The 23,928-nt window shown below is 48.3% G+C and overlaps 1 protein-coding gene across 1 annotated transcript in view; it reads left to right on the forward strand.

Annotated features, from left to right (window-relative positions):
* The first annotated feature begins 3,846 nt into the window (after positions 1–3,846).
* LOC137326239 (EH domain-containing protein 4-like) overlaps positions 3,847–23,928 on the forward strand; it is a 75,141-nt gene continuing 55,059 nt past the window's right edge. Inside the window, exons 1-2 of the mRNA XM_067991150.1 lie at positions 3,847–4,427; positions 20,210–20,386. Of these exons, the coding sequence (XP_067847251.1) occupies positions 4,201–4,427; positions 20,210–20,386 (404 nt within the window). The 5' untranslated portion in view covers positions 3,847–4,200. The remainder of the gene's footprint in view (positions 4,428–20,209; positions 20,387–23,928) is intronic.

Raw genomic sequence — 23,928 nt, forward strand, 5'->3', positions numbered from 1 at the left:
ACCGTGCAGCAGCTTGATGATTGTCCTCGCAGACCTTGGTCGCAGGCAGTGTCCCTGGGGTGCAGGTGTGTATCATTGAGGATTTATTGGGACTGGAATGGGGTGTTCACGTAGCAGGCAGCTGCCTCACTTATTAAACAAGCACGCTGTACTAGAAAGGCTGGAGTACATGTAGATGCTGGGATGGGGATAAGGCCTTTGTGGCACTACTGGTTATAAACGTTATAGAATAGGCACCTCTCTCCGAATCAGTTTGTTATGGTTCCGTAGAAACTGCTAGTTGTGATTTGTGTAGAAAATGGTTTCCTTTAAAATTATTTAGACTGCAGTTTGAGTTATAACACCTGCAGATTCTTTTGACAATAAAGGTGTGATTATTTCCTTCTTCTGTTGTGTGTTTTTTGAAATGAAAGTCTTTGTTGATTTACTAAATTGCCTTTGAAGCCTTGAATATGCCTGCTAGGGGTGAGGTCGTAGCTATCGCCAGCAGATTGAACGATCTGAAACTTGGGATTCAGCACTAACACCTCCTTGGTTCAGTGCTGTTAGTGTTAACAGTATAGTTGATGGACAGGGGAAGGGGGTCAAATTACAATCATGAATCGGACATGTTAGTGACATCGACAAGCACCAATCAATGGGGATAGGGGAGGGGCAATATTTGGTGAATTCTGACTTCAGCTGCAGATGTGCCCTTATCGTTGAGCTGGTACTAGCAGAGATGGTGGGAGTGAAATTGGTCTTTGCCAGTAGTGCGAAATGGGCTCGTAGCGAACCGACAGCTCATTTTACACCACAGCCCATTTTCTTTTCCACTGGTGAAACACGGGCTGCCGATTCACGGGGAGTAACACGGGCTGCCGATTCACGGGGAGTAACACGGGCTGCCGATTCACGTGGCGTAACACGGGCTGTCGATTCACGTGGCGTAACACGGGCTGTCGATTCACGTGGCGTAACACGGGCTGCCGATTCACGTGGCGTAACACGGGCTGCCGATTCACGTGGCGTAACACGGGCTGCCGATTCACGTGGCGTAACACGGGCTGCCGATTCACGTGGCGTAACACGGGCTGTCGATTCACGTGGCGTAACACGGGCTGTCGATTCACGTGGCGTAACACGGGCTGCCGATTCACGGGGTGTAACACGGGCTGCCGATTCACGGGGAGTAACACGGGCTGTCGATTCACGTGGCGTAACACGGGCTGCCGATTCACGGGGCGTAACACGGGCTGCCGATTCACGTGGCGTAACACGGGCTGTCGATTCACGTGGCGTAACACGGGCTGCCGATTCACGGGGCGTAACACGGGCTGCCGATTCACGGGGCGTAACACGGGCTGCCGATTCACGGGGCGTAACACGGGCTGCCGATTCACGTGGCGTAACACGGGCTGCCGATTCACGGGGTGTAACACGGGCTGCCGATTCACGGGGTGTAACACGGGCTGCCGATTCACGGGGTGTAACACGGGCTGCCGATTCACGTGCTGTAACACGGGCTGCCGATTCACGGGGTGTAACACGGGCTGCCGATTCACGTGGTGTAACACGGGCTGCCGATTCACGGGGTGTAACACGGGCTGCCGATTCACGGGGTGTAACACGGGCTGCCGATTCACGGGGTGTAACACGGGCTGTCGATTCACGGGGTGTAACACGGGCTGCCGATTCACGGGGTGTAACACGGGCTGCCGATTCACGGGGTGTAACACGGGCTGCCGATTCACGTGCTGTAACACGGGCTGCCGATTCACGGGGTGTAACACGGGCCTGTTCGGCCTTTCTCGATATGTATACCCTCTCAGTTCTGGTATCAGCCCTTTGAATCTTTTTTGCATCCTCTCCAATGCCTCTATATCCTTTCTATAGGACGGAGACCAGAACTGTATACAACACTCCAAGTGTGCACTAACCAAGGTTCCACACAAGTTTAACATTGTTTTGCTTTTCTATTCTATCCCTGTAGAAATGATCCCAGTGCTTGTTTTGCCTTTTTAACGGCCCTATTAACCTGCGTTGCTACTGTTAGTGATTTGTGTATCTGTACCCAGAGATCCCTTTGCTCCTCTACCCCATTCAGACTCTTATCCAGGCAGTATATGGCCTCCTTATTCTTCCTACCAAAATGCTCTACCTCACTTCTCTATATTGAAATTCATTTGTCATTACATGCCCATTCTATAAGTTTAGTAATCATCTCAACCAATTAAATAGGAATGTTATTATCCTTGTACATGACCCACCGCAGCATTGGGCGGGGAGTTGCAGGATACTGAGGGGGGAGGAACCGGACAGTAAAACTACAACTCCCGGCAGGCAGCGCGGCCGCTTCCCGTGCGCGGGAAGGTGGGGCTCGCGCTGGGCGTGTGGTGACAGTGAGCTCGAGAGAGACCGGGGCCGGGACCGGCAGTCAGTGAGCTCGAGAGAGAGACCGGGACCGGCGATCAGTGAGCTCGAGAGAGACCGGGGCCGGCGATCAGTGAGCTCGAGAGAGAGACCGGGACCGTCAGTCAGTGAGCTCGAGAGAGACCGGGGCCGGCGATCAGTGAGCTCGAGAGAGACCGGGGCCGTCAGTCAGTGAGCTCGAGAGAGAGACCGGGACCGTCAGTCAGTGAGCTCGAGAGAGAGACCGGGACCGTCAGTCAGTGAGCTCGAGAGAGACCGGGGCCGTCAGTCAGTGAGCTCGAGAGAGAGACCGGGACCGTCAGTCAGTGAGCTCGAGAGAGAGACCGGGACCGTCAGTCAGTGAGCTCGAGAGAGACCGGGGCCGGTCATCAGTGAGCTCGAGAGAGAGACCGGGGCCGTCAGTCAGTGAGCTCGAGAGAGACCGGGGCCGTCAGTCAGTGAGCTCGAGAGAGAGACCGGGGCCGGCCGTCAGTGAGCTCGAGAGAGACCGGGACCGGCGATCAGTGAGCTCGAGAGAGAGAGACCGGGACCGTCAGTCAGTGAGCTCGAGAGAGAGACCGGGACCGGCGATCAGTGAGCTCGAGAGAGACCGGGGCCGGTCATCAGTGAGCTCGAGAGAGAGACCGGGACCGTCAGTCAGTGAGCTCGAGAGAGACCGGGACCGTCTGTCAGTGAGCTCGAGAGAGACCGGGGCCGTCAGTCAGTGAGCTCGAGAGAGAGACCGGGGCCGTCAGTCAGTGAGCTCGCGAGAGAGACCGGGACCGTCAGTCAGTGAGCTCGCGAGAGAGACCGGGACCGTCAGTCAGTGAGCTCGAGAGAGAGACCGGGACCGTCAGTCAGTGAGCTCGAGAGAGAGACCGGGACCGTCAGTCAGTGAGCTCGAGAGAGAGACCGGGACCGTCAGTCAGTGAGCTCGAGAGAGAGACCGGGACCGTCAGTCAGTGAGCTCGAGAGAGACCGGGGCCGTCAGTCAGTGAGCTCGAGAGAGAGACCGGGACCGTCAGTCAGTGAGCTCGAGAGAGAGAGACCGGGGCCGGCGATCAGTGAGCTCGAGAGAGAGACCGGGACCGTCAGTCAGTGAGCTCGAGAGAGAGAGACCGGGGCCGGCGATCAGTGAGCTCGAGAGAGAGACCGGGACCGTCAGTCAGTGAGCTCGAGAGAGAGACCGGGACCGTCAGTCAGTGAGCTCGAGAGAGAGAGACCGGGGCCGGCGATCAGTGAGCTCGAGAGAGAGACCGGGACCGTCAGTCAGTGAGCTCGAGAGAGAGACCGGGACCGTCAGTCAGTGAGCTCGAGAGAGAGAGACCGGGGCCGGCGATCAGTGAGCTCGAGAGAGAGACCGGGACCGTCAGTCAGTGAGCTCGAGAGAGAGACCGGGACCGTCAGTCAGTGAGCTCGAGAGAGAGACCGGGACCGTCAGTCAGTGAGCTCGAGAGAGAGACCGGGACCGTCAGTCAGTGAGCTCGAGAGAGAGAGACCGGGACCGTCAGTCAGTGAGCTCGAGAGAGACCGGGGCCGCCGGTTAGTGAGCTCGAGAGAGAGACCGGGGCCGTCAGTCAGTGAGTGAGTGAGAGACCGGGGCCGCCGGTCAGTCAGTCAGTCAGTGAGTGAGGGAGAGACCGGGGCCGCCGGTCAGTCAGTCAGTCAGTGAGTGAGGGAGAGACCGGGGCCGCCGGTTAGTTAGTTAGTCAGTCAGTGAGTGAGGGAGAGACCGCGACTGTCGGTCTGTCAGTTAGGAGAGAGGGCGGTGAGAGACCGGGGCCGGGCGGGGAGCCGGGCCGAGGCACCATGTTTAGCTGGCTGGCCGGGCCTGAGGCCCGCGGGAAGGAGTCGGTGGTGTTTGACACGGTGGCGGACGGGCTGCGCTCCCTGTACGCTAAGAGGCTGCAGCCGCTCGAGGATTACTACCAGTTCCATCACTTCCACTCGCCCGCCCTGGAACAGGCCGACTTCGAGAACAAGCCCATGGTGCTGCTCATCGGGCAGTACTCCACCGGCAAGACCACCTTCATCAGGTAACAGCAGCGACCCGGGCCGGGTGGATGTGGTACCCGGTAAATACCCGGGCCGGGTGGATGTGGTACCCGGTAAATACCCGGGCCGGGTGGATGTGGTACCCGGTAAATACCCGGGCCGGGTGGATGTGGTACCCGGTAAATACCCGGGCCGGGTGGGTGTGGTACCCGGTAAATACCCGGGCCGGGTGGATGTGGTACCCGGTAATTACCCGGGCCGGGTGGATGTGGTACCCGGTAAATACCCGGGCCGGGTGGATGTGGTACCCGGTAAATACCCGGGCCGGGTGGATGTGGTACCCGGTAAATACCCGGGCCGGGTGGGTGTGGTACCCGGTAAATACCCGGGCCGGGTGGATGTGGTACCCGGTAAATACCCGGGCCGGGTGGATGTGGTACCCGGTAAATACCCGGGCCGGGTGGATGTGGTACCCGGTAAATACCCGGGCCGGGTGGATGTGGTACCCGGTAAATACCCGGGCCGGGTGGGTGTGGTACCCGGTAAATACCCGGGCCGGGTGGGTGTGGTACCCGGTAAATACCCGGGCCGGGTGGATGTGGTACCCGGTAATTACCCGGGCCGGGTGGATGTGGTACCCGGTAAATACCCGGGCCGGGTGGATGTGGTACCCGGTAATTACCCGGGCCGGGTGGATGTGGTACCCGGTAATTACCCGGGCCGGGTGGATGTGGTACCCGGTAATTACCCGGGCCGGGTGGATGTGGTACCCGGTAATTACCCGGGCCGGGTGGATGTGGTACCCGGTAATTACCCGGGCCGGGTGGATGTGGTACCCGGTAATTACCCGGGCCGGGTGGATGTGGTACCCGGTAATTACCCGGGCCGGGTGGATGTGGTACCCGGTAAATACCCGGGCCGGGTGGATGTGGTACCCGGTAAATACCCGGGCCGGGTGGATGTGGTACCCGGTAAATACCCGGGCCGGGTGGATGTGGTACCCGGTAAATACCCGGGCCGGGTGGATGTGGTACCCGGTAAATACCCGGGCCGGGTGGGTGTGGTATCCGGTAAATACCCGGGCCGGGTGGGTGTGGTGAGCAACCCGGTAAATTCCGAGGGCGGGGGTTAACCTGGTAAATTCCCAGGTCGGGAGGTACCCGGTAAATACCGAAGCCACAGGCAGGGGGAAATACTTGGTAGATACCAGATTACAATGAGGGGTGGTATCCAGTAAATACTTGGGTCTGGAGTCAGGTAGATACCCAGTAAATAGCTAGTTCTGCAGGTGGGAGTTACGCTGTGGCAACAAAAAAAGCATGTAACCACCTGCATAAATGCCACAAGCACTCGACGTGTTAGACAAATATACCGTGTATAAGATGAGAGACAGCACACTAGAATTTACTTGGCCGTATTTACCCACGATTGGTGTCAGCCTTGGCTCAGTGGTAGCACTCTCGTCCCTGATTATATTAGGTCTCGACTCCCTATGTGCATCACCATGGGAGATCGAATAATATGTATGTTACATACATGCCTAATTTGGCAAATATCAAGGGAACTATCTGAATCAGGTTAATAGATATATAAACATTGTTTATGCTTGTATTAAATCTATTTTAATAGCCACATTTCAGTCTTGTATGTAGAGAATAATTACAGTAACTATCATACTTGTCCTGTCACATCTGTCTAACAGTATTATTTAAGCTTATTTCTTCTTGCCTCTGGCTAATTCTTGCCACATGACTCAATGCCAGTGTGGCCTTCTAAACTGTATTTCCCAGGTCTATTCAGTAGCTGCTCTCTCCTTGCCTTCCCAGCCCAGCACGACTGACAGTTGAGTTGGTTCTTAGAACTTTATCTTTTGAACTTTTGATTGCTGCCCCTCTCTGCTCTTGACTTTTGCCTCCTTGGCCTCTCCTGCTTCAACCTTTGCTTCCCTGACCTGTCTTTCCCCAGTTTGAGTATTCAGGACCTGCAGAATGCTGGCCGTCAGCCTGTTCATCTACTTCAATCATTTTAAAGCTTGGAATTCGCGTTCCAGTATTTGACAAGTGTACCTGACAGCAGGGCCCAACATACTGCAATTCATGACTGCTGTAAGGTTTGCCATTTAATTACAAATAGTATTAAATAAAATTTGATATAAAATGTTATTTTTGTGTACCCAATTATCCCCTGTCCTTCAATTTCCATCGACTGAGCACTGCACTTAGTCTTGACTTCCCATGTGCACTGTTGAAGGAAATTGTCTAGTATTTTGTATTTAAAGGGTATGGTAGCATAGTGGTTATGTTACTGGACTAATAATCCGGACTCACGGCAGCTGGGGAATTTAAATTCAATTAATTAAATAAAAATCTGGAATTAAAATACTAGTATCAGTAATGGTGGCCATGAAACTACCGGATTGTCGTAAAAACCCATCTGGTTCACTAATGTCCTTTTAGGGAAGGAAATCTGCCGTCCTTACCCGGTCTGGCCTATATGTGACTCCAGACCCACAGCAATGTGGTTGATTCTTAATTACCCTCTGAAATGGCCTAACAAGCCACTCAGTTGTAAAATCGCGCTAGAAAAAGTCACAAAAAGAATAAAACCGGATGGACTACCCGGCACCGGACACGACATAGGCAAACCAAGCCCAGTCGACCCTGCAAAGTCCTCCTCACTAACATCTGGGGACTTGTGCCAAAATTGGGAGAGCTGTCCCACAGACTAGTCAAGCAACAGCCTGACATAGCCATACTCACAGAATCATACCTTTCAGCCAATGTCCCAGACTCTTCCATCACCATCCCTGGGTATGTCCTGTCCCAACGGCAGGAGGTGGCGGTACAGTGATATACAGTCAGGAGGGACTGGCCCTGGGAGTCCTCAACATTGACTCCGGGCCCCATGAAGTCTCATGGCATCAGGTCAAGCATGGGCAAGGAAACCTCCTGCTGATTACCACCTACCGCCCTCCCTCAGCTGATGAATCAGTCCTCCTCCATGTTGAACACCACTTGGAGGAAGCACTGAAAGTAGCAAGGGTACAGAATGTACTCTGGGTGGGAGACTTCAATGTCCATCACCAAGAGTGGCTCAGTAGCATCACTACTAACCGAGCTGGCCGAGTCCTGAAGGACATAGCTGCCAGACTGGGCCTGCGGCAGGTGGTGAGCGAACCAACACGAGGGAAAAACGTACTTGACCTCGTCCTCACCAATCTACCTGTCAATACCATGACAGTATTGGTAGGAGTGATCACTGAACAGTCCTCGTGGAGATGAAGTCCAGTCTTCGCACTGAGGACACCATCCAACGTGTTGTGTGGCACTACCACTGTGCTAAATGGGATAGATTCAGAACAGATCAGGCAGCTCAAAACTGGGCATCCATGAGGCGCTGTGGGCCATCAGCAGCAGCAGAATTGTATTGCAGCACAATCTGTAACCTCATGGCGTGGTATATTCCTCACTCTACCATTACCAACAAGCCAGGGGATCAGCCCTGGTTCAATGAGGAGTGTAGAAGAGCATGCCAGGAGCAGCACCAGGCGTACCTAAAAATGAGGTGCCAACCTGGTGAAGCTACAACTCAGGACTACATGCATGCTAAACAGCAGAAGCAACATGCTCTAGACAGAGCTAAGCGATTCTACAACCAACGAATCAGATCAAAGCTCTGCAGTCCTGCCACATGCAGTCGTGAATGGTGGTGGACAGTTAAACAACTAGCGGGAGGAGGAGGCTCTGTAAACATCCTGATCCTCAATGATGGCGGAGTCCAGCACATAAGTGCAAAAGACAAGGCTGAAGCATTTGCAACCATCTTCAGCCAGAAGTGCCGAGTGGATGATCCATCTCAGCCTCCTCCCGATATCCCCACCATCACAGAAGCCAGTCTTCAGCCAGTTCGATTCACTCCACGTGATATCAAGAAACGGCTGGATACAGCAAAGGCTATGGGCCCCGACAACATCCCGGCTGTAGTGCTGAAGACTTGTGCTCCAGAACTAGCTGCGCCTCTAGCCAAGCTGTTCCAGTACAGCTACAACACTGGCATGTACCCGACAATGTGGAAAATTGCCCAGGTATGTCCTGTCCACAAAAAGCAGGACAAATCCAATCCGGCCAATTACCGCCCCATCAGCCTACTCTCGATCATCAGCAAAGTGATGGAAGGTGTTGTCGACAGTGCCATCAAGCGGCACCTACTCACCAATAACCTGCTCACCGATGCTCAGTTTGGGTTCCGCCAGGACCACTCGGCTCCAGACCTCATTACAGCCTTGGTCCAAACATGGACAAACGAGCTGAATTCCAGAGGTGAGGTGAGAGTGACTGCCCTTGACATCAAGGCAGCATTTGACCGAGTGTGGCACCAAGGAGCCCTAGTAAAATTGAAGTCATTGGGAATCAGGGGGAAAACTCTCCAGTGGCTGGAGTCATACCTAGCACAAAGGAAGATGGTAGTGGTTGTTGGCGGCTAATCATCTCAGCCCCAGGACATTGCTGCAGGAGTTCCTCAGAGCAGTGTCCTAGGCCCAACCATCTTCAGCTGCTTCATCAATGACCTTCCCTCCATCATAAGGTCAGAAATGGGGATGTTCGCTGATGATTGCACAGTGTTCAGTTCCATTCGCAACCCCTCAGATAATGAAGCAGTCCGTGCCCGCATGCAGCAAGACCTGGACAACATCCAGGCTTGGGCTCATAAATGGCAAGTAACATTCGTGCCAGAAAAGTGCCAGGCAATGACCATCTCCAACAAGAGAGAGTCTAACCACCTTCCCATGACATTCAATGGCATTACCATTGCCAGATCCCCCACCATCAACATCCTGGGGGGTCACCATTGACCAGAAACTTAACTGGACCAGCCATATAAATACTGTGGCTACAAGAGCAGGTCAGAGGCTGGGTATTCTGTGGTGACTCCCCAAAGCCTTTCCACCATCTACAAGGCACAAGTCAGGTGCGTGATGGAATACTCTCCACTTGCCTGGATGAGTGCAGCTCCAACAACACTCAAGAAGCTCGACACCATCCAGGACAAGAAGGACAAGAGCAGCAGGTACATGGGAACAACACCAGCACCTGCACGTTCCCCTCCAAGTCACACACCTTCCCGACTTGGAAATATATCGCCGTTCCTTCATTGCCGCTGGGTCAAAATCCTGGAACTCCCTTCCTAACAGCACTGTGGGAGAACCTTCACCACACGGAAGGCGGCTCACCACCACCTTCTCAAGGGCAATTAGGGATGGGCAATAAATGCCGGCCTCGCCAGTGACGCCCACATCCCATGAACGAATAAAAAAAACACCCTTTGCCTAATTTGAGATGAAATTAGCTCTCGAGTAGATTTTTTTTTTGAGCAATACTGTTGAGTCTCTCCTGCAGACTGCACATTTCAGCAGAATTTTAGTCTGCTTGTTTATAATTGAGATGCTATGGACGTGTGGTAGAGAATCAGTTCCCCGGGAAAGCCATTGCAGGAGGATAGAAGACTATCCCAAAGGTTAATGTTCTGCAGCTGAGTTAGTTAAAAGTAGACAGCAATTTGCAGCCAAATGTTGTTTATAGTTTTACCAAGTTCATTTCTTGCTTTGGGCACTGAGGCCTGGGAACAGCTATCTAATAGCCACTTGAATAGCAGTTAACCAAAGTTATTCTCAGTATGCCTTTCAACTATTAAACGAGTTGCATGTTGAATATTTTTGGTATTGTTTACTACAGAGAGGACAGCATTTCAGGGAGCTGACATATGGTGCCTCCCCATCAATGAGATCAAGTAGGTGCTGGTGTTGTGGTTCACATATTACAGCAGCATTGAGCTAGGCTAACACCCACAAATGCACTTTCCAGCAAGACTTGCCAGATAGTAATCAGGTACAGGGATCCCACTGGTTTCCCCTGCCACCCTCCCCAAGGGCTCTGAGGCCCGGCTGAAGTCAGCTAACTTGTTGCAGCTTTGGAGTAAGCAGCTCTCATTCCTTCTCGCCAAAGGAAATGCTGCTGAAGTGGTGACCAATGCTTTGTACTTCACCTATCAGTCTGTCTAAGTCTACATATTCTGAAGCACAGTTTGCAGCTGTCTTTTTTTAATAGGGAAAATTATCAAAAGTGCTCCCTTGACCTAATTTTCTGCAAGTTGCCATAAATCATTCAATTCTGAATTTGGGGATTGTTTTTTTTTGTTTTTGTGGCCATGAACTGTTTTAAAGCCACGCTGTGTTATTCGGTTTTTGGGTTAGCGATGGCTTAAAACTCATCTGCTTTTGTTCTTCAAAGAAATTCAGTGGTTAAAAGCAAAGTCTATCTACAGATTAGTTACTGGAATCTGAAGGCTGTTCAGACTATAGAATTTAGAGCATTGGTTTGCGTGTTCTGTGTAAAACTCCGCACCTTGTGTTTAGACAAGGGAAAAGTGGCCCATTATTACACACTCTGTTGGTGCTGTAGACTTCGTTCAATTCTAAAAAATTGCTCTAACAGCTGTAGAAGGGCTGCTGAACTGAGGTCAATTTTAATTTGTATTTTATCACTGTACCTGATCTTGCAAATAAATTGTGATTTTTGGCTTGTTGAATCACTGGTTTGTGCAATATTTTCTGTTTATCTGAAGCAAATATCCTAAGCTGAACTTCCAATTTCACATCCTCTCCATCACTTAGACCGCCTACTTCCACATCCATAAAATCACCTGTCTCTGCCCCTGCCTCACACTGTTTGCTGCTGAAACCCTCATCCATGCCTTTATCACCTCTGGACTCGACTATTGTAGTGCTCTCCTCGCTGGCCTCCCCTCCATAAACATCTGCTCACCCAAAACTCTGCTGCTCGTATCCTAACCCGCATCAACTCCCACTCAGCCACCACCTTGTCCTTGCCAGTGACATTGGCTCCTGGTCCCCCAACACCTCCAATTAAAAATTCTCATTCTCGTGTTCAGATCCCTTCATAACCTTTGCCCGCCCTCCCTCCCTATCTATCTAACCTCTTCCAGCCCTACAATCCTTGGGGCGAACTCTGCGTTACTCTAACGCTGGACTCTTGTTCATTCCCCCTCCCCTTGCTCCACCATTGGCCCCTCTAGGCCCTAAGCTCTGGAATTCCCTCCCTAAACCTCTCCACCTCCTCCTCCTTTAAAACCCTACTTAAAGCACACATCTTTGATCAAGCTTTTAGTCACATTTCCTGATATGTTCTTCTTTGGCTCATTGTCAATTATTATCTGAAGTTGTTGTAAATGTGAGAGTGTAGCAAATTGCTGTGCTTCATTCAGTAGCAGTATTGCAACTGGAATAATTGTTAATCCTCAAGTTACGTTCTGTGTTAGGGCAGAAAACAGACCATTTTAGGTCATAAGGGGCATGGCTTCATAATGGAAATTAAGTCAGTCTGTTGAATGAGAAAACAGTGCAAACTAAGGTTTCTAGGTTAATGTATACAATGGGCATTGGAAAATTCCAGAACTAATCCGTTTAAAAGGTTTACCATAAGCCTTTAGACGCCACACATCGAGTTGGCAGTTCCACATAGGCTGATATTTCTATTTGCTTTTGTATTTTCCCATTGTCCAGTACCAGCACTGCCAACTTAATGCAAATAATTTCAGCTAAAGTTCCAGCTTTAAGACTGGTACCTGGGAGTAAGTGGTCAGGAGTTTTTCAGTTTATAATGTAAGTAAGGCCGAAGAGATGCCAAAGCCTGTAATGCATCAGTTGTCTAGTTGGTCCACTTAGTTCCTGCATGTGTTGAACCAGAAAAATTGCTCCAGGCATACATCACTTTTTTCTGGTGGGAAGGAGAAGCAGCACATTCTTTTGTCATATTCTGGAGCAGAACACTGTAGTGGAACAAAGGTGGATTCTAGATATGTTTTCTATGCTTTGGCATTCTTATGTATATTTAACTGTTGTACAATGCACTGGTGCCCTTACGGTTAGAGAAGTAAACAAGAGCATGCAGTAAGATACCAAACAGTGAGATGCTTCGTTTCATTTACATGAGGCTATTTTTATATTGAAAATGTCAGTTAGTAAACTTCAGGTTAAATTTGGAAGTGTATTTAAATAGGCAGCCTTTGAGTTGTTTCCTGGGAGCATATGGCTTCCAAAGATACCACTTTCCAAGTTTTATTGAGATCTTCGGAGCAGTCACTGAATTGAAGCAAGTGAACATTTTTTTAGGCCTGAACCCAAATATGAACGCATAGGGAACTAAAATAGTATAATTGAGGACTAAGAGAAAGATCTGTGGGATTCTGAGCCTGACTCCAATTCAATTCAAAGTTTGTGGTTTAGAAAGCTGCTACAGTAATGTTCCACTTTACATACCTATTATAAACTTTATAACAAAAGCAAAATACTGCGAATACTGGAAATCTGAAATAAAAACAGAAAATGGTGGAAAACATTCAGCTGGTCAGGCAGCATCTGTGGGGAAGAGTGTTAAACTTTATCAACCTATTTACTGAAAGTGCTGCTGACATCTAGAGGCTGAACAGCCTTTCTACTAATATGCCAGTGGTGGTGCACACAGGTAGTTAAGGACAGGACTCATAAAAATGGTTTTGATATGAGTGGTAGGGACAAAAATATTTAGCAAGGGTTGCATCAGCAAAAGAAAGGGGTGGAGAAAATATCAATTCTGAAGGATGAAAGTAGAGTGGAAGAAAAGTTCTTGAAGCATGATGAACATACTGTTTTTTTCCCCCAAGGAGTGTGAATGTTTTATTCCCCCAAGGAGTGTGAATGTTTTATAAAAATGGCACAGGATATAACAACTGCTGCAGCAATGAATTTGCAAATTACGAAATGTGTTTAATTATAATCTTGCTGTTATCAAGAAAGTCTAATAAGGAAAGTCTTTCAAGAAGCAAGTGTCAGTAATTGCAGGAAGCGTGTGCTGTGCGCGAGGCTTTCAAAATACTACACATGTAATGGGGGAATAGGATTGTTCTGCAGCACCACCCTGGTCAGAGACTGCGACGGCAGGCAGACTCAAAGCAGTTCTTTTAAATTAAGTATCTGAGCTTCAGAGTCTCTCATTAATTGGAAAATCTTGTTTTAAAAAAAAATGAAGGGCATCCCAGGAAAGACATTTAAAATATGAAATTGACCATGGAGTTGCTTAATGGGCGTTTTCAATAGAAGTCACGACCGGCACATTGATTTAAATGTGTATATAGATTGTTTGGATGGCTACTGGGCATTTTTTAATTGCTGTCGGATTCCCTTTTTCCTTGTATCCTGATTTCAAGACAGCTTTTCCACAGATAAGTGCTTTTCTATGTACCTTAATCGTGAAAATCTCCCATGGACAAATTTATCAAATTGAATTATATCTGTTAGCTCATATTTACCTCCTCAAAAGAATGCGATGGATTCCTATTGCTCCTAAAACGATTAGCCCAAGCCTCCCCTATTTGGTACTGTGGATTTTCCTTTTGTGGAGGTAAAGTACCTAAGCTGAAACATGTTCTGTGTAGAGGAGGAAGCAGACAACAACATAGTTATATAGCGCCTTCAAAGTAGGAAAATGTATCAAGGCCCTTCACAGAGGTAATATCGGACAAAAATTTGACACCGAGCCAAGAAGGAGATATTAGAGGGAGTTACTAAAAGCTTGGTCAAAGAGGTAGGTTTTAAAGAGACTGCCTGTACATTCCTTTGTACAGAAAATTACTTAATTTTTTTAAATATTTGAAAACTTTCTGTGCTGGTCTCTGAGCTATTGGGTTCTGTTTTGCACAAAGACTTGTTAAACATTGGCATGTGATTGCTTTTCATTTTATAGGCCTGCAGATTTGCATGTGATTTTCCAGAAATGTTCTGTTTGAAAGGCCTCGAACTGCCTGTGGGATTAGAATTTAATTGCATTAACTCTTCTGTAAATGACTGCTCTAGATTTGTGTGGTTAGGAGTTTATGCTGGAGACTGCTCTGCTCCAGTGTCATGGAGACCCAGTTCAAGACATTGGCTTCTCCCCACATCCTTGGAGGCATAGTGGCGCCATTTTGTTCTGCTTAGTAATGTGTTTTTTTTCCTGACCTATGCAAGTCTCCCCTACACCAAGGTAGATCCACAGCTAGAAGCTTGAAGTTACAAATGTGCAGTCCTCCTCCATGTTGAGCACCACTTGGAGGAAGCACTGAGGGTAGCAAGGGCACAAAATGTACTCTGGGTGGGGGACTTCAATGTCCATCACCAAGAGTGGCTCGGTAGCACCACTACTTACCGAGCTGGCCGAGTTCTGAAGGACATAGCTGCTAGACTGGGCCTGCGGCAGGTGGTGAGCGAACCAACACGAGGGAAAAACTTACTTGACCTCGTCCTCACCAATCGACCTGTTGCAAATGCATCTGTCCATGACAGTATTGGTAGGAGTGACCACCGCACAGTCCTCGTGGAGATGAAGTCCCGTCTTCGCACTGAGGACACCATCCAACGTGTTGTGTGGCACTACCACCGTGCTAAATGGGATAGATTCAGAACAGATCTAGCAGCTCAAAACTGGGCATCCATGAGGCGCTGTGGGCCATCAGCAGCAGCAGAATTGTATTCCACCACAATCTGTAACCTCATGGCCCGGCATATTCCTCACTCTACCATTACCAACAAGCCAGGGGATCAACCCTGGTTCAATGAGGAGTGTAGAAGAGCATGCCAGGAGTAGCACCAAGTGTACCTAAAAATGAGGTGCCAACCTGGTGAAGCTACAACTCAGGACTACATGCATGCTAAACAGCGAAAGCAACATGCTATAGACAGAGCTAAGCGATTCCACAACCAACGGATCAGATCAAAGCTCTGCAGTCCTGCCACATGCAGTCGTGAATGGTGGTGGACAATTAAACAACTAACGGGAGGAGGAGGCTCTGCAAACATCCCCATCCTCAATGATGGCGGAGTCCAGCACGTGAGTGCAAAAGACAAGGCCTGAAGCGTTTGCAACCATCTTCAGCCAGAAGTGCCGAGTGGATGATCCATCTCGGCCTCCTCCCGATATCCCCACCATCACAGAAGCCAGTCTTCGTCAATTCGATTCACTCCACGTGATATCAAGAAACGGCTGAGTGCATTGGATACAGCAAAGGCTATGGGCCCCGACAACATCCCAGCTGTAGTGCTGAAGACTTGTGCTCCAGAACTAGCTGTGCCTCCAGCCAAGCTGTTCCAGTACAGCTACAACACTGGCATGTACCCGACAATGTGGAAAATTGCCCAGGTATGTCCTGTCCACAAAAAGCAGGACAAATCCAATCCGGCCAATTACCGCCCCATCAGTCTACTCTCAATCATCAGCAAAGTGATGGAAGGTGTCATCGACTGTGCTATCAAGCGGCACTTACTCACCAATAACCTGCTTACCGATGCTCAGTTTGGGTTCCGCCAGGACCACTCGGCTCCAGACCTCATTACAGCGTTGGTCCAAACATGGACAAACGAGCTGAATTCCAGAGGTGAGGTGAGAGTGACTGCCCTTGACATCAAGGCAGCATTTGACCGAGTGTGGCACCAAGGAGCCCTAGTAAAATTGAAGTCAATGGGAATCGGGGAAAACTCTCCAGTGGCTGGAGTCATACCTAGCACAAAGGAAGATGGTAGTGGTTGTTGGAGGCCAATCATCTCAGCCCCAGGACATTGCTGCAGGAGTTCCTCAGGGCAGTGTCCGAGGCCCAACCATCTTCAGCTGCTTCATCAATGACCTTCCCTCCATCATACGGTCAAAAATGGGGATGTTCACTGATGACTGCACAGTGTTCAGTTCCATTCGCAACCCCTCAAATAATGAAGCAGTCCGAGCCCGCGTGCAGCAAGACCTGGACAACATCCAGGCTTGGGCTCATAAGTGGTAAGTAACATTCGCGCCAGATAAGTGCCAGGCAATGACCATCTCCAACAAGAGAAAGTCTAACCACCTTCCCATGACATTCAATGGCATTACCATCAACGAATCCCCCACCATCAACATCCTGGGGGTCACCATTGACCAGAAACTTAACTGGACCAGCCACATAAATACTGTGGCTATGAGAGCAGGTCAGAGGCTGGGTATTCTGTGGCGAGTGACTCACATCCTGACTCCCCAAAGCCTTTCCACCATCTACAAGGCACAAGTCAGGAGTGTGATGGAATACTCTCCACTTGCTTGGATGAGTGCAGCTCCAACAACACTCAAGATGCTCGACACCATCCAGGACAAAGCAGCCCGCTTGATTGGCACCCCATCCACCACCCTAAACATTCACTCCCTTCACCACCGGCGCACTGTGGCTGCAGTGTGTACCATCCACAGGATGCACTGCAGCAACTCGCCAAGGCTTCTTCGACAGCACCTCCCAAACCCGCGACCTCTACCACCTAGAAGGACAAGAGCAGCAGGCACATGGGAACAACACCACCTGCACATTCCCCTCCAAGTCACACACCATCCCGACTTGGAAATATATCGCCGTTCCTTCATTGTAGCTGGGTCAAAATCCTGGAACTCCCTTCCTAACAGCACTGTGGGAGAACCGTCACCACACGGACTGCAGCGGTTCAAGAAGGCGGCTCACCACCACCTTCTCGAGGGCAATTAGGGATGGGCAATAAATGCTGGCCTCGCCAGCGACGCCCACATCCCGTGAACGAATAAAAAAAAAGTTGCTTTAAAAATGTGATTGCAACTATGTAATTGCTGCTTGTGCCTGAAATTCATCCACATTACAGTGGGAGACATTTCAGAGCCATATCCCATAAAAGACCTATTTCCTATGGAATTGGTTTTGCAGTATAAACATGGACTGGGTTCTTCTTTCACCACAGCTGCTGGTAGACAGTGTTCAATATGTTGTGATGGGAGGTTCTCCAATCCGATGGGTCGAAGGGGTTCTACAACACTTAAGCAATAGTGCTACCTCTCACAGGTGCAAGATTTTTAATAATGTGGATTGGTTTCATTGGAAGGTGCAGTGCCAGTGTTTAAATAACTCTTCTGTCATCATATAATGTCATCTTAATTCCTATTTCAAAAGACCATCAGTGTTTGTGGTCTTACTAATTTTGTGTCTGAATAGTTTTTTTGTGCTGTGAACCTCCACCCAATAAGAACTGGGTGTTTTTTCTCCTTTCCCTTAGCCTTTCTGGCCATTTCATCTAAATTAACTTGTGGGGTGAGGGGTGAAAGGACAATGTTAAGGGCTACTCAGGCCACCATCTGTTTGATTTATGTTCTAAGAAAAGAACTTTGGTGCTCAACCAAAAGTGGATTAGAAACCAGCATTGGAGACACTGTTACTGCCTTGGGTAATTCTAAGAGGTATCAGTGATCTATTGCACTCGGAGTAATGCTGCACTGCATGAAAGCATGGTAGTTCTTTCAGAAGATTTTTAACCAAAGTAGAGATGTAGAAAGAGTGCCTTTTGGGGTGCTGTTACAGGCAATGCAAATCTTAGGATCCTTTTTATGTGTTGATCTGTAGTGTTTAGTGTGATAGCCTGTCTTTTTCAGAATGTACAGGATTATTGCATTTAATTTAAATTGCATAGAAATATACAGAATTCTGCCCAATCAGTCCGTGTTGGCGTTTACCCTCCACATGAGCAAATAATCCCAATCACATTTACCCACTCTGTTCCCAGATCCGTTTATCCCCTTCTTCTTCTACCTATCTAATTTAATCTTGAATGTTGACTTAGTTTCTGCCTCAACCACTGCCCACTGTTGTAAATCTCTTAAATTTAATCTTGTATCTATGGCCCTTAATTGTAGGCCCCTCTACTGCTGGAAAAAATCTGCTTCTACCTATCTTGTCCCATCCTTTCATAATTTTAACTACTTGTGTCACTCCATAGTCTGCATTGTTTGAACGAAAACAAAGTCTGTCTTAGTTTTTTTTCCCTCATGCCAGGCAAGTGCCAGCCATGACCCTCTCCAACAAGAGAGAGTCTAACCACCTCCCCCTTGACATTCAACGGCATTACCATCGCCGAATCCCACACCATTGACCAGAAACTTAATTGGATCAGCGACACGCATACTGTCAGAGGCGGGGTATTCTGCGGCAAGTGATTCACCTCCTGACTCCCCAAAGCCTTTCCACCATCTACAAGGCACAAGTCAGGAGTGTGATGGAATACTCTCCACTTGCCTGGATGAGTGCAGCTCCAACAACATTCAAGAAGCTCGACACCATCCAGGACAAAGCAGCCTGCTTGATTGGCACCCCATCCACCACCCTAACCATTCACTCCCTCCACCACCGGCACACGGTGGCTGCAGTGTGTACCATCTACAAGATGTAGTGCAGCAACTCGCCATGGCTTCTTCGACATCCCAAACCCGTGACATCCAACACCTAGAAGGACAAGGACAAGGGCAGCAGGCGCATGGGACCACCACCACCACCTGCATGTTCCCCTCCAAGTCACATACCATCCTGACTTTTTTTATTCGTTCATGGGATGTGGGCGTCGCTGACAAGGCCGGCATTTATTGCCCATCCCTAATTGCCCTTGAGAAGGTAGTGGTGAGCCGCCTTCTTGAACCGTTGCAATCTGTGTGTTGAAGGTTCTCCCACAGTGCTGTTAGGAAGGGAGCTCCAGGATTTTGACCCAGCGACGATGAAGGAACGGCGATATATTTCCAAGTCGGAATGGTATGTGATCTGGAGGGGAACATGCAGGTGGTGTTGTTCCCATGTGCCTGCTGCTCTTGTCCTTCTAGGTGGTAGAGGTCGAGGGTTTGGGAGGTGCTGTCGAAGAAGCCTTGGCAAGTTGCCTCAGTGCATCCTGTGGATGGTACACATTGCAGCCACTGTGCGCCGGTTGTGAAGGGAGTGAATGTTTAGGGTGGTGGATGGGGTGCCAATCAAGCAGGCTGCTTTGTCCTGGATGGTGTCGAGCTTCTTGAGTGTTGTTGGAGCTGCACTCATCCAGGCAAGTGGAGAGTATTCCATCGCACTCCTGACTTGTGCCTTGTAGATGGTGGAAAGGCTTTGGGGAGTCAGGAGGTATCGCTGTTCCTTCATCGTCGCTGGGTCAAAATCCTGGAACTCCCTACCTAACAGCACTGTGGGAGAACCTTCACTACACACACTGCAGCGGTTCAAGAAAGCGGCTCACCACCACCTTCTCGAGGGCAATTAGGGATGGACAATAAATGCTGGCCTTGCCAGCGACACCCACATCCCATGTATGAATAAAAGAAAAGGCAGCATCCTCCTGAATCTGTGTTGTACCTTCTTCTAAAGCCTCAATATCCTTCCTATTGTGTGGAGTTCAATACTGCACACACTACTCTAGCTTGAGGTCTTAAGGCTTTATATAAGCTCATCGTTACCTCTTGGCTTTTATATTCTACATTTTGTGATAAAACCTAGAATTCCATTAGCTTTTTTTATATATCCTCGTCAACCTTAAGTGCTTATTTTAATGTCCTGTAAACCTGTGCCTCCAAATCCGTCTGCTCTTCCACACCACAGAGCCTACTATCATTCAGAGTATAATTACTGCTTTTATTGACATTGAATTCATTCGGTCACTTTAGCCCATTCCCCCATCTTATCAATATCTCTTTGCAGCTTCCTTTGGTCTTAAAGAATTAACTGTACCTCCTATTTTAATATCATCTGCAAGTTTCAACACCCCTCCCTCTAGGCCTCTATCTACATCCAAATTAGCAGTTTCAAAAAAGGGATGTGCAGAGTATCTTGTTTTTTTAAAAATCAGTCTGATGCTGTATTCTGCAATCATGTCAGAGAGGTGTTTTCTTGCTGATGTGCTGTAGAGTGTGGCAATATCCCAGGTCTAATTAATATTTTCCTCTGATACTGTTAGATACCTACTGGAACAGGACTTCCCAGGGATGAGGATTGGACCTGAACCAACAACAGATTCCTTCATTGCTGTGATGTATGGAGAAGAGGAAGGGATCATTCCTGGCAATGCACTTGTGGTAGATCCCAAAAAACCCTTCCGAAAACTGAACTCCTTTGGAAATGCTTTCCTAAACAGGTATGTATGACCATTGCATGTTCATTTTTATTTTAATAATGTGATTCTAAAGTTATAGTCCTGCACAGTTGATAAGATTTAAAAAATGTTTCCACAGTACTATGACAGTATCATGTACTAGGTTGAGAAAACTGTTCTTTCACCTGGGGTCAGTGTTGTAGTCCAGCGGAGACGCCTCCTTGCTAGTTGTAAGGCTCTGGTGTGGAATGAGCTTGGGCAGTTTTAATCCAATTGGTGTCTACCCATTCATAGCATAAGGCTGTCCACAATCTACCATTCTATGGCAACCTCTATTATGTACATAGCCACTGAGGAAGAATCGTATGTGATAGTCCTCGATTGGTAGTTGATCTGGTTGGGTGAGCTGAAGAGAACACACAGCAAAGAAATATTCCACCATTTTTCTTCCTTTCTTAATAGCATGGACTTTTGTTGGGGTACAGTTCTACGCTTGCCAGCAGTTTTCTCTGGATTTTGCCCAAGTGGTTGTCCTCACACGAGCTTAAACAGCGACGGTCAGCAGGCTATTGAAGTGTGGAGGGGGAATCATGCCTGCTTCTAGCCTCGTCCTCATCAGATGTGTGCCAGCAGAGGTCATTAAATAGCCATCAGGAATGGGGTCACTAGATTTTTTTTTCTCCCCCTCTTCAGCCGAAAGGCATAGAAACTGGTCAACATCCACCTGGCCTGGCTGAGACTGACTCAGCACAGACTAAGGTTGGAACCTGGGATCCTCTGGCCTGTACAGCCCTATATGATGCTAGGTGTTGGGAATGCTGCTTGAATGACTGTCTATTCTCAAACTGACTGGACTGCTATGTGACTTGGGCAGTTGAAGTTTGTGAGCAAGGAGGATTAAATAATCAGAAACCTCCACCCAGAAGCAGTCTTTGACACATAAGAAAAAGAGCACTTTGTATTCACTTGAAGTGACCAGGCAGCTATTACCATATAAAAATAATTGCGGTATCTGAATCGATTCTGCTTTTCTGGGTAAAATCCCCTATGTACTAAATCATTATGTAGTGTATATCCACACAGCTCAAAGATGAACTCTCAGAAGGGAATTGAGAAAATTTGTGCTTCTGTGCAATAATTAAGCTTGCATTTGCTAAGGATGACTCAGTATGTGGTGCTGCATTGTTCTGGGCCTGTGATTTCCCTACGTGGAAAGTTTCCAAGCCGAATTAAGCTGTTACCATTAAGCAGAAGGGAAATGGGACACTGTCACCTGACCCCTTGTATAACTTTTTAGATGTCCGTTGCGAAGGGATATTGACTAAGATTTAGGTGTAAAGCAATCTGTGCCTATGTGGTTCAAAAAACATCAATTTATTTTTGTTTTTCAGAGCACAGCTGTGAAGTCTTTATCATGACATTTGGTACTAGCTGGGTGCAGTTCCTTTTTTCATACAATTTTTAAAAAAGCTGAGTTAAGATTAAAAGACCTAAGCATTTAAAATTATTTGTAGCAAGCTTCCTTGTTTTATTCCTTTTTCCCTTTGAGCAAAATAACTGCAATTTTCTGCTGCTTGGATGTTTACAGCTAGGATTAACGATAGAAAGGAAATAAGATTTAGTACAATCATTGTGATTCTTGTGGTTTTGTCAAAAATCCATTAGGTAGCAGAAGTGGTGCTTTGGTCACTGTTTTGGGTTTTTTTTTTCTACTTATTCTACTTTTTTTTTTCCTGCTTCCTATCTTAAATCCATCATCGAGTCCCTCGAGAGTATCTTGAGGCTGAGACAGGAAAAATTACAATGGGGAATAAGGAAATGGCAGAGACATTAAACAAATATTTTGTATCTGTCTTCACAGTAGAGGACACAAAAAACATACCAGAAATAATGGGGAACCGAGGGTCTAACGAGAGTGAGGAACTTAGAACCATAGAAAAGATACAGCACAGAAGGGGGCCATTCGGCCCATCATGTCCGCGCCAGCTCGAAGAACAACCAGGTGCCATTCTAATCCCACCTTCCAGCACCCGGTCCGTAGCCCTGCAGTTTACAGCACTTTAGGTGCAGGTCCAGGTACTTTTTAAAAGAGTTGAGGGTCCCTGCCTCTACCACCAATTCGGGCAGCGAAGTCCATACACCACCCTCTGGGTAAAAAAGTTTTTCCTTATGTCCCCTCTAATCCTTCCGCCAATCAGCTTAAATCTATGTCCTCTAGTTCTTGAACTCTCTGCTAGGGGAAACAGATACTTCCTGTCTACTCTATCTAGGCCCCTCATAATTTTGTACACCTCAATCAAGTCTCCCCTCAACCTCCTCTGCTCCAAGGGAAACAACCCCAGCCTATCCAATCCCTCCTTGTAGCTGGAATTTTCAAGCCCTGGTAACATTCTTGTAAATCAATAAACTTAAAGTAATATTAGTAAAGAAAAAGTACTGGAGAAATTAATGGAACTAAAAGCCGACAAATCCACTGGACCTGATGGCCTATATCCTGGGGTTCTAAAAGAGGGGGCTGCAGAGATAGTGAATGCAATGGTTGTGATCTTCCAAAATTCCCTAGATTCTAGAATGGTCCCAGTGGATTGGAAGGTAGCAAATATACCCGCTATTCAAGAAAGAAAGGAGGGAGAGAGAAAACAGGCCAATTAGCCTGACACCAATAGTTGGGGAAAATGTTATTAAGGACATGGTTAAGGGGCCCTTAGAAAATCATAATATGACTAAGCAGAGTCAACATGGTTTTTTAAAATTATTCATTCATGGGATGTTGGCATCGCTGGCAAGGCCAGCATTTATTGCCCATTCCTAATTGCCCTTGAGACAGTGCTGGTGAGCCGCCGCCTTGCATCGCTGCAGTCCGTGTGGTGAAGGTACTCTCACAATGCTGTTGGGGCATTCCAGGATTTTGACCCAGCAACGATGAAGGAACGGTTATATTTTTCCAAGTCAGGTTGGTGTGTGACTTAGTGGGTAACGTGCAGGTGGTGGTGTTCCCATGCGCCTGCTGCCCTTGTTCTTCTAGGTGGTAGAGGTCGCGGGTTTGGGAGGCGCTGTTGAAGAAGCCGTGGCAAGTTGCTGCAGTGCATCCTGCGGATGGTACACACTGCAGCCACGGTGAGCTGGTGGTAGAGGGATTGAATGTTTAAGGTGGTGGATGGGGGTGCCAATCAAGCGGGCTGCTTTGTTCTGGATGGTGTCGAGCTTCGAGTGTTGTTGGAGCTGCACTCATCTAGGCAAGTGAAGAGTATTCCATCACACTCCTGACATGTGCCTTTATGAAAGGGAAATCATGTTTGACACGAGTTTTTTGAGGATGTAACTAGCAGGGTATATTTGGATTTTCAAAAGGCATTCTATAAGGTACCACACAAAAGATTGTTACACAAGATAAGGGCTCATGGGGTTGGGAGTAATATATTAGCATGAATAGAGGATTGGTTAAAGGACAGAAAACAGAGAGTTGGAGTAAACAGGTCATTTTCAGGTTGGCAGGCTCTAACTAGTGGGGTACCGCAAGGATCGGTGCTTGGTCCTGATCTATTTACAATCTATATTAATGACTTAGATGAAGGGACCGAGTG

This window comes from Heptranchias perlo, chromosome 10 (assembly GCF_035084215.1).
Source record: "Heptranchias perlo isolate sHepPer1 chromosome 10, sHepPer1.hap1, whole genome shotgun sequence".
Lineage (NCBI taxonomy): Eukaryota > Metazoa > Chordata > Chondrichthyes > Hexanchiformes > Hexanchidae > Heptranchias > Heptranchias perlo.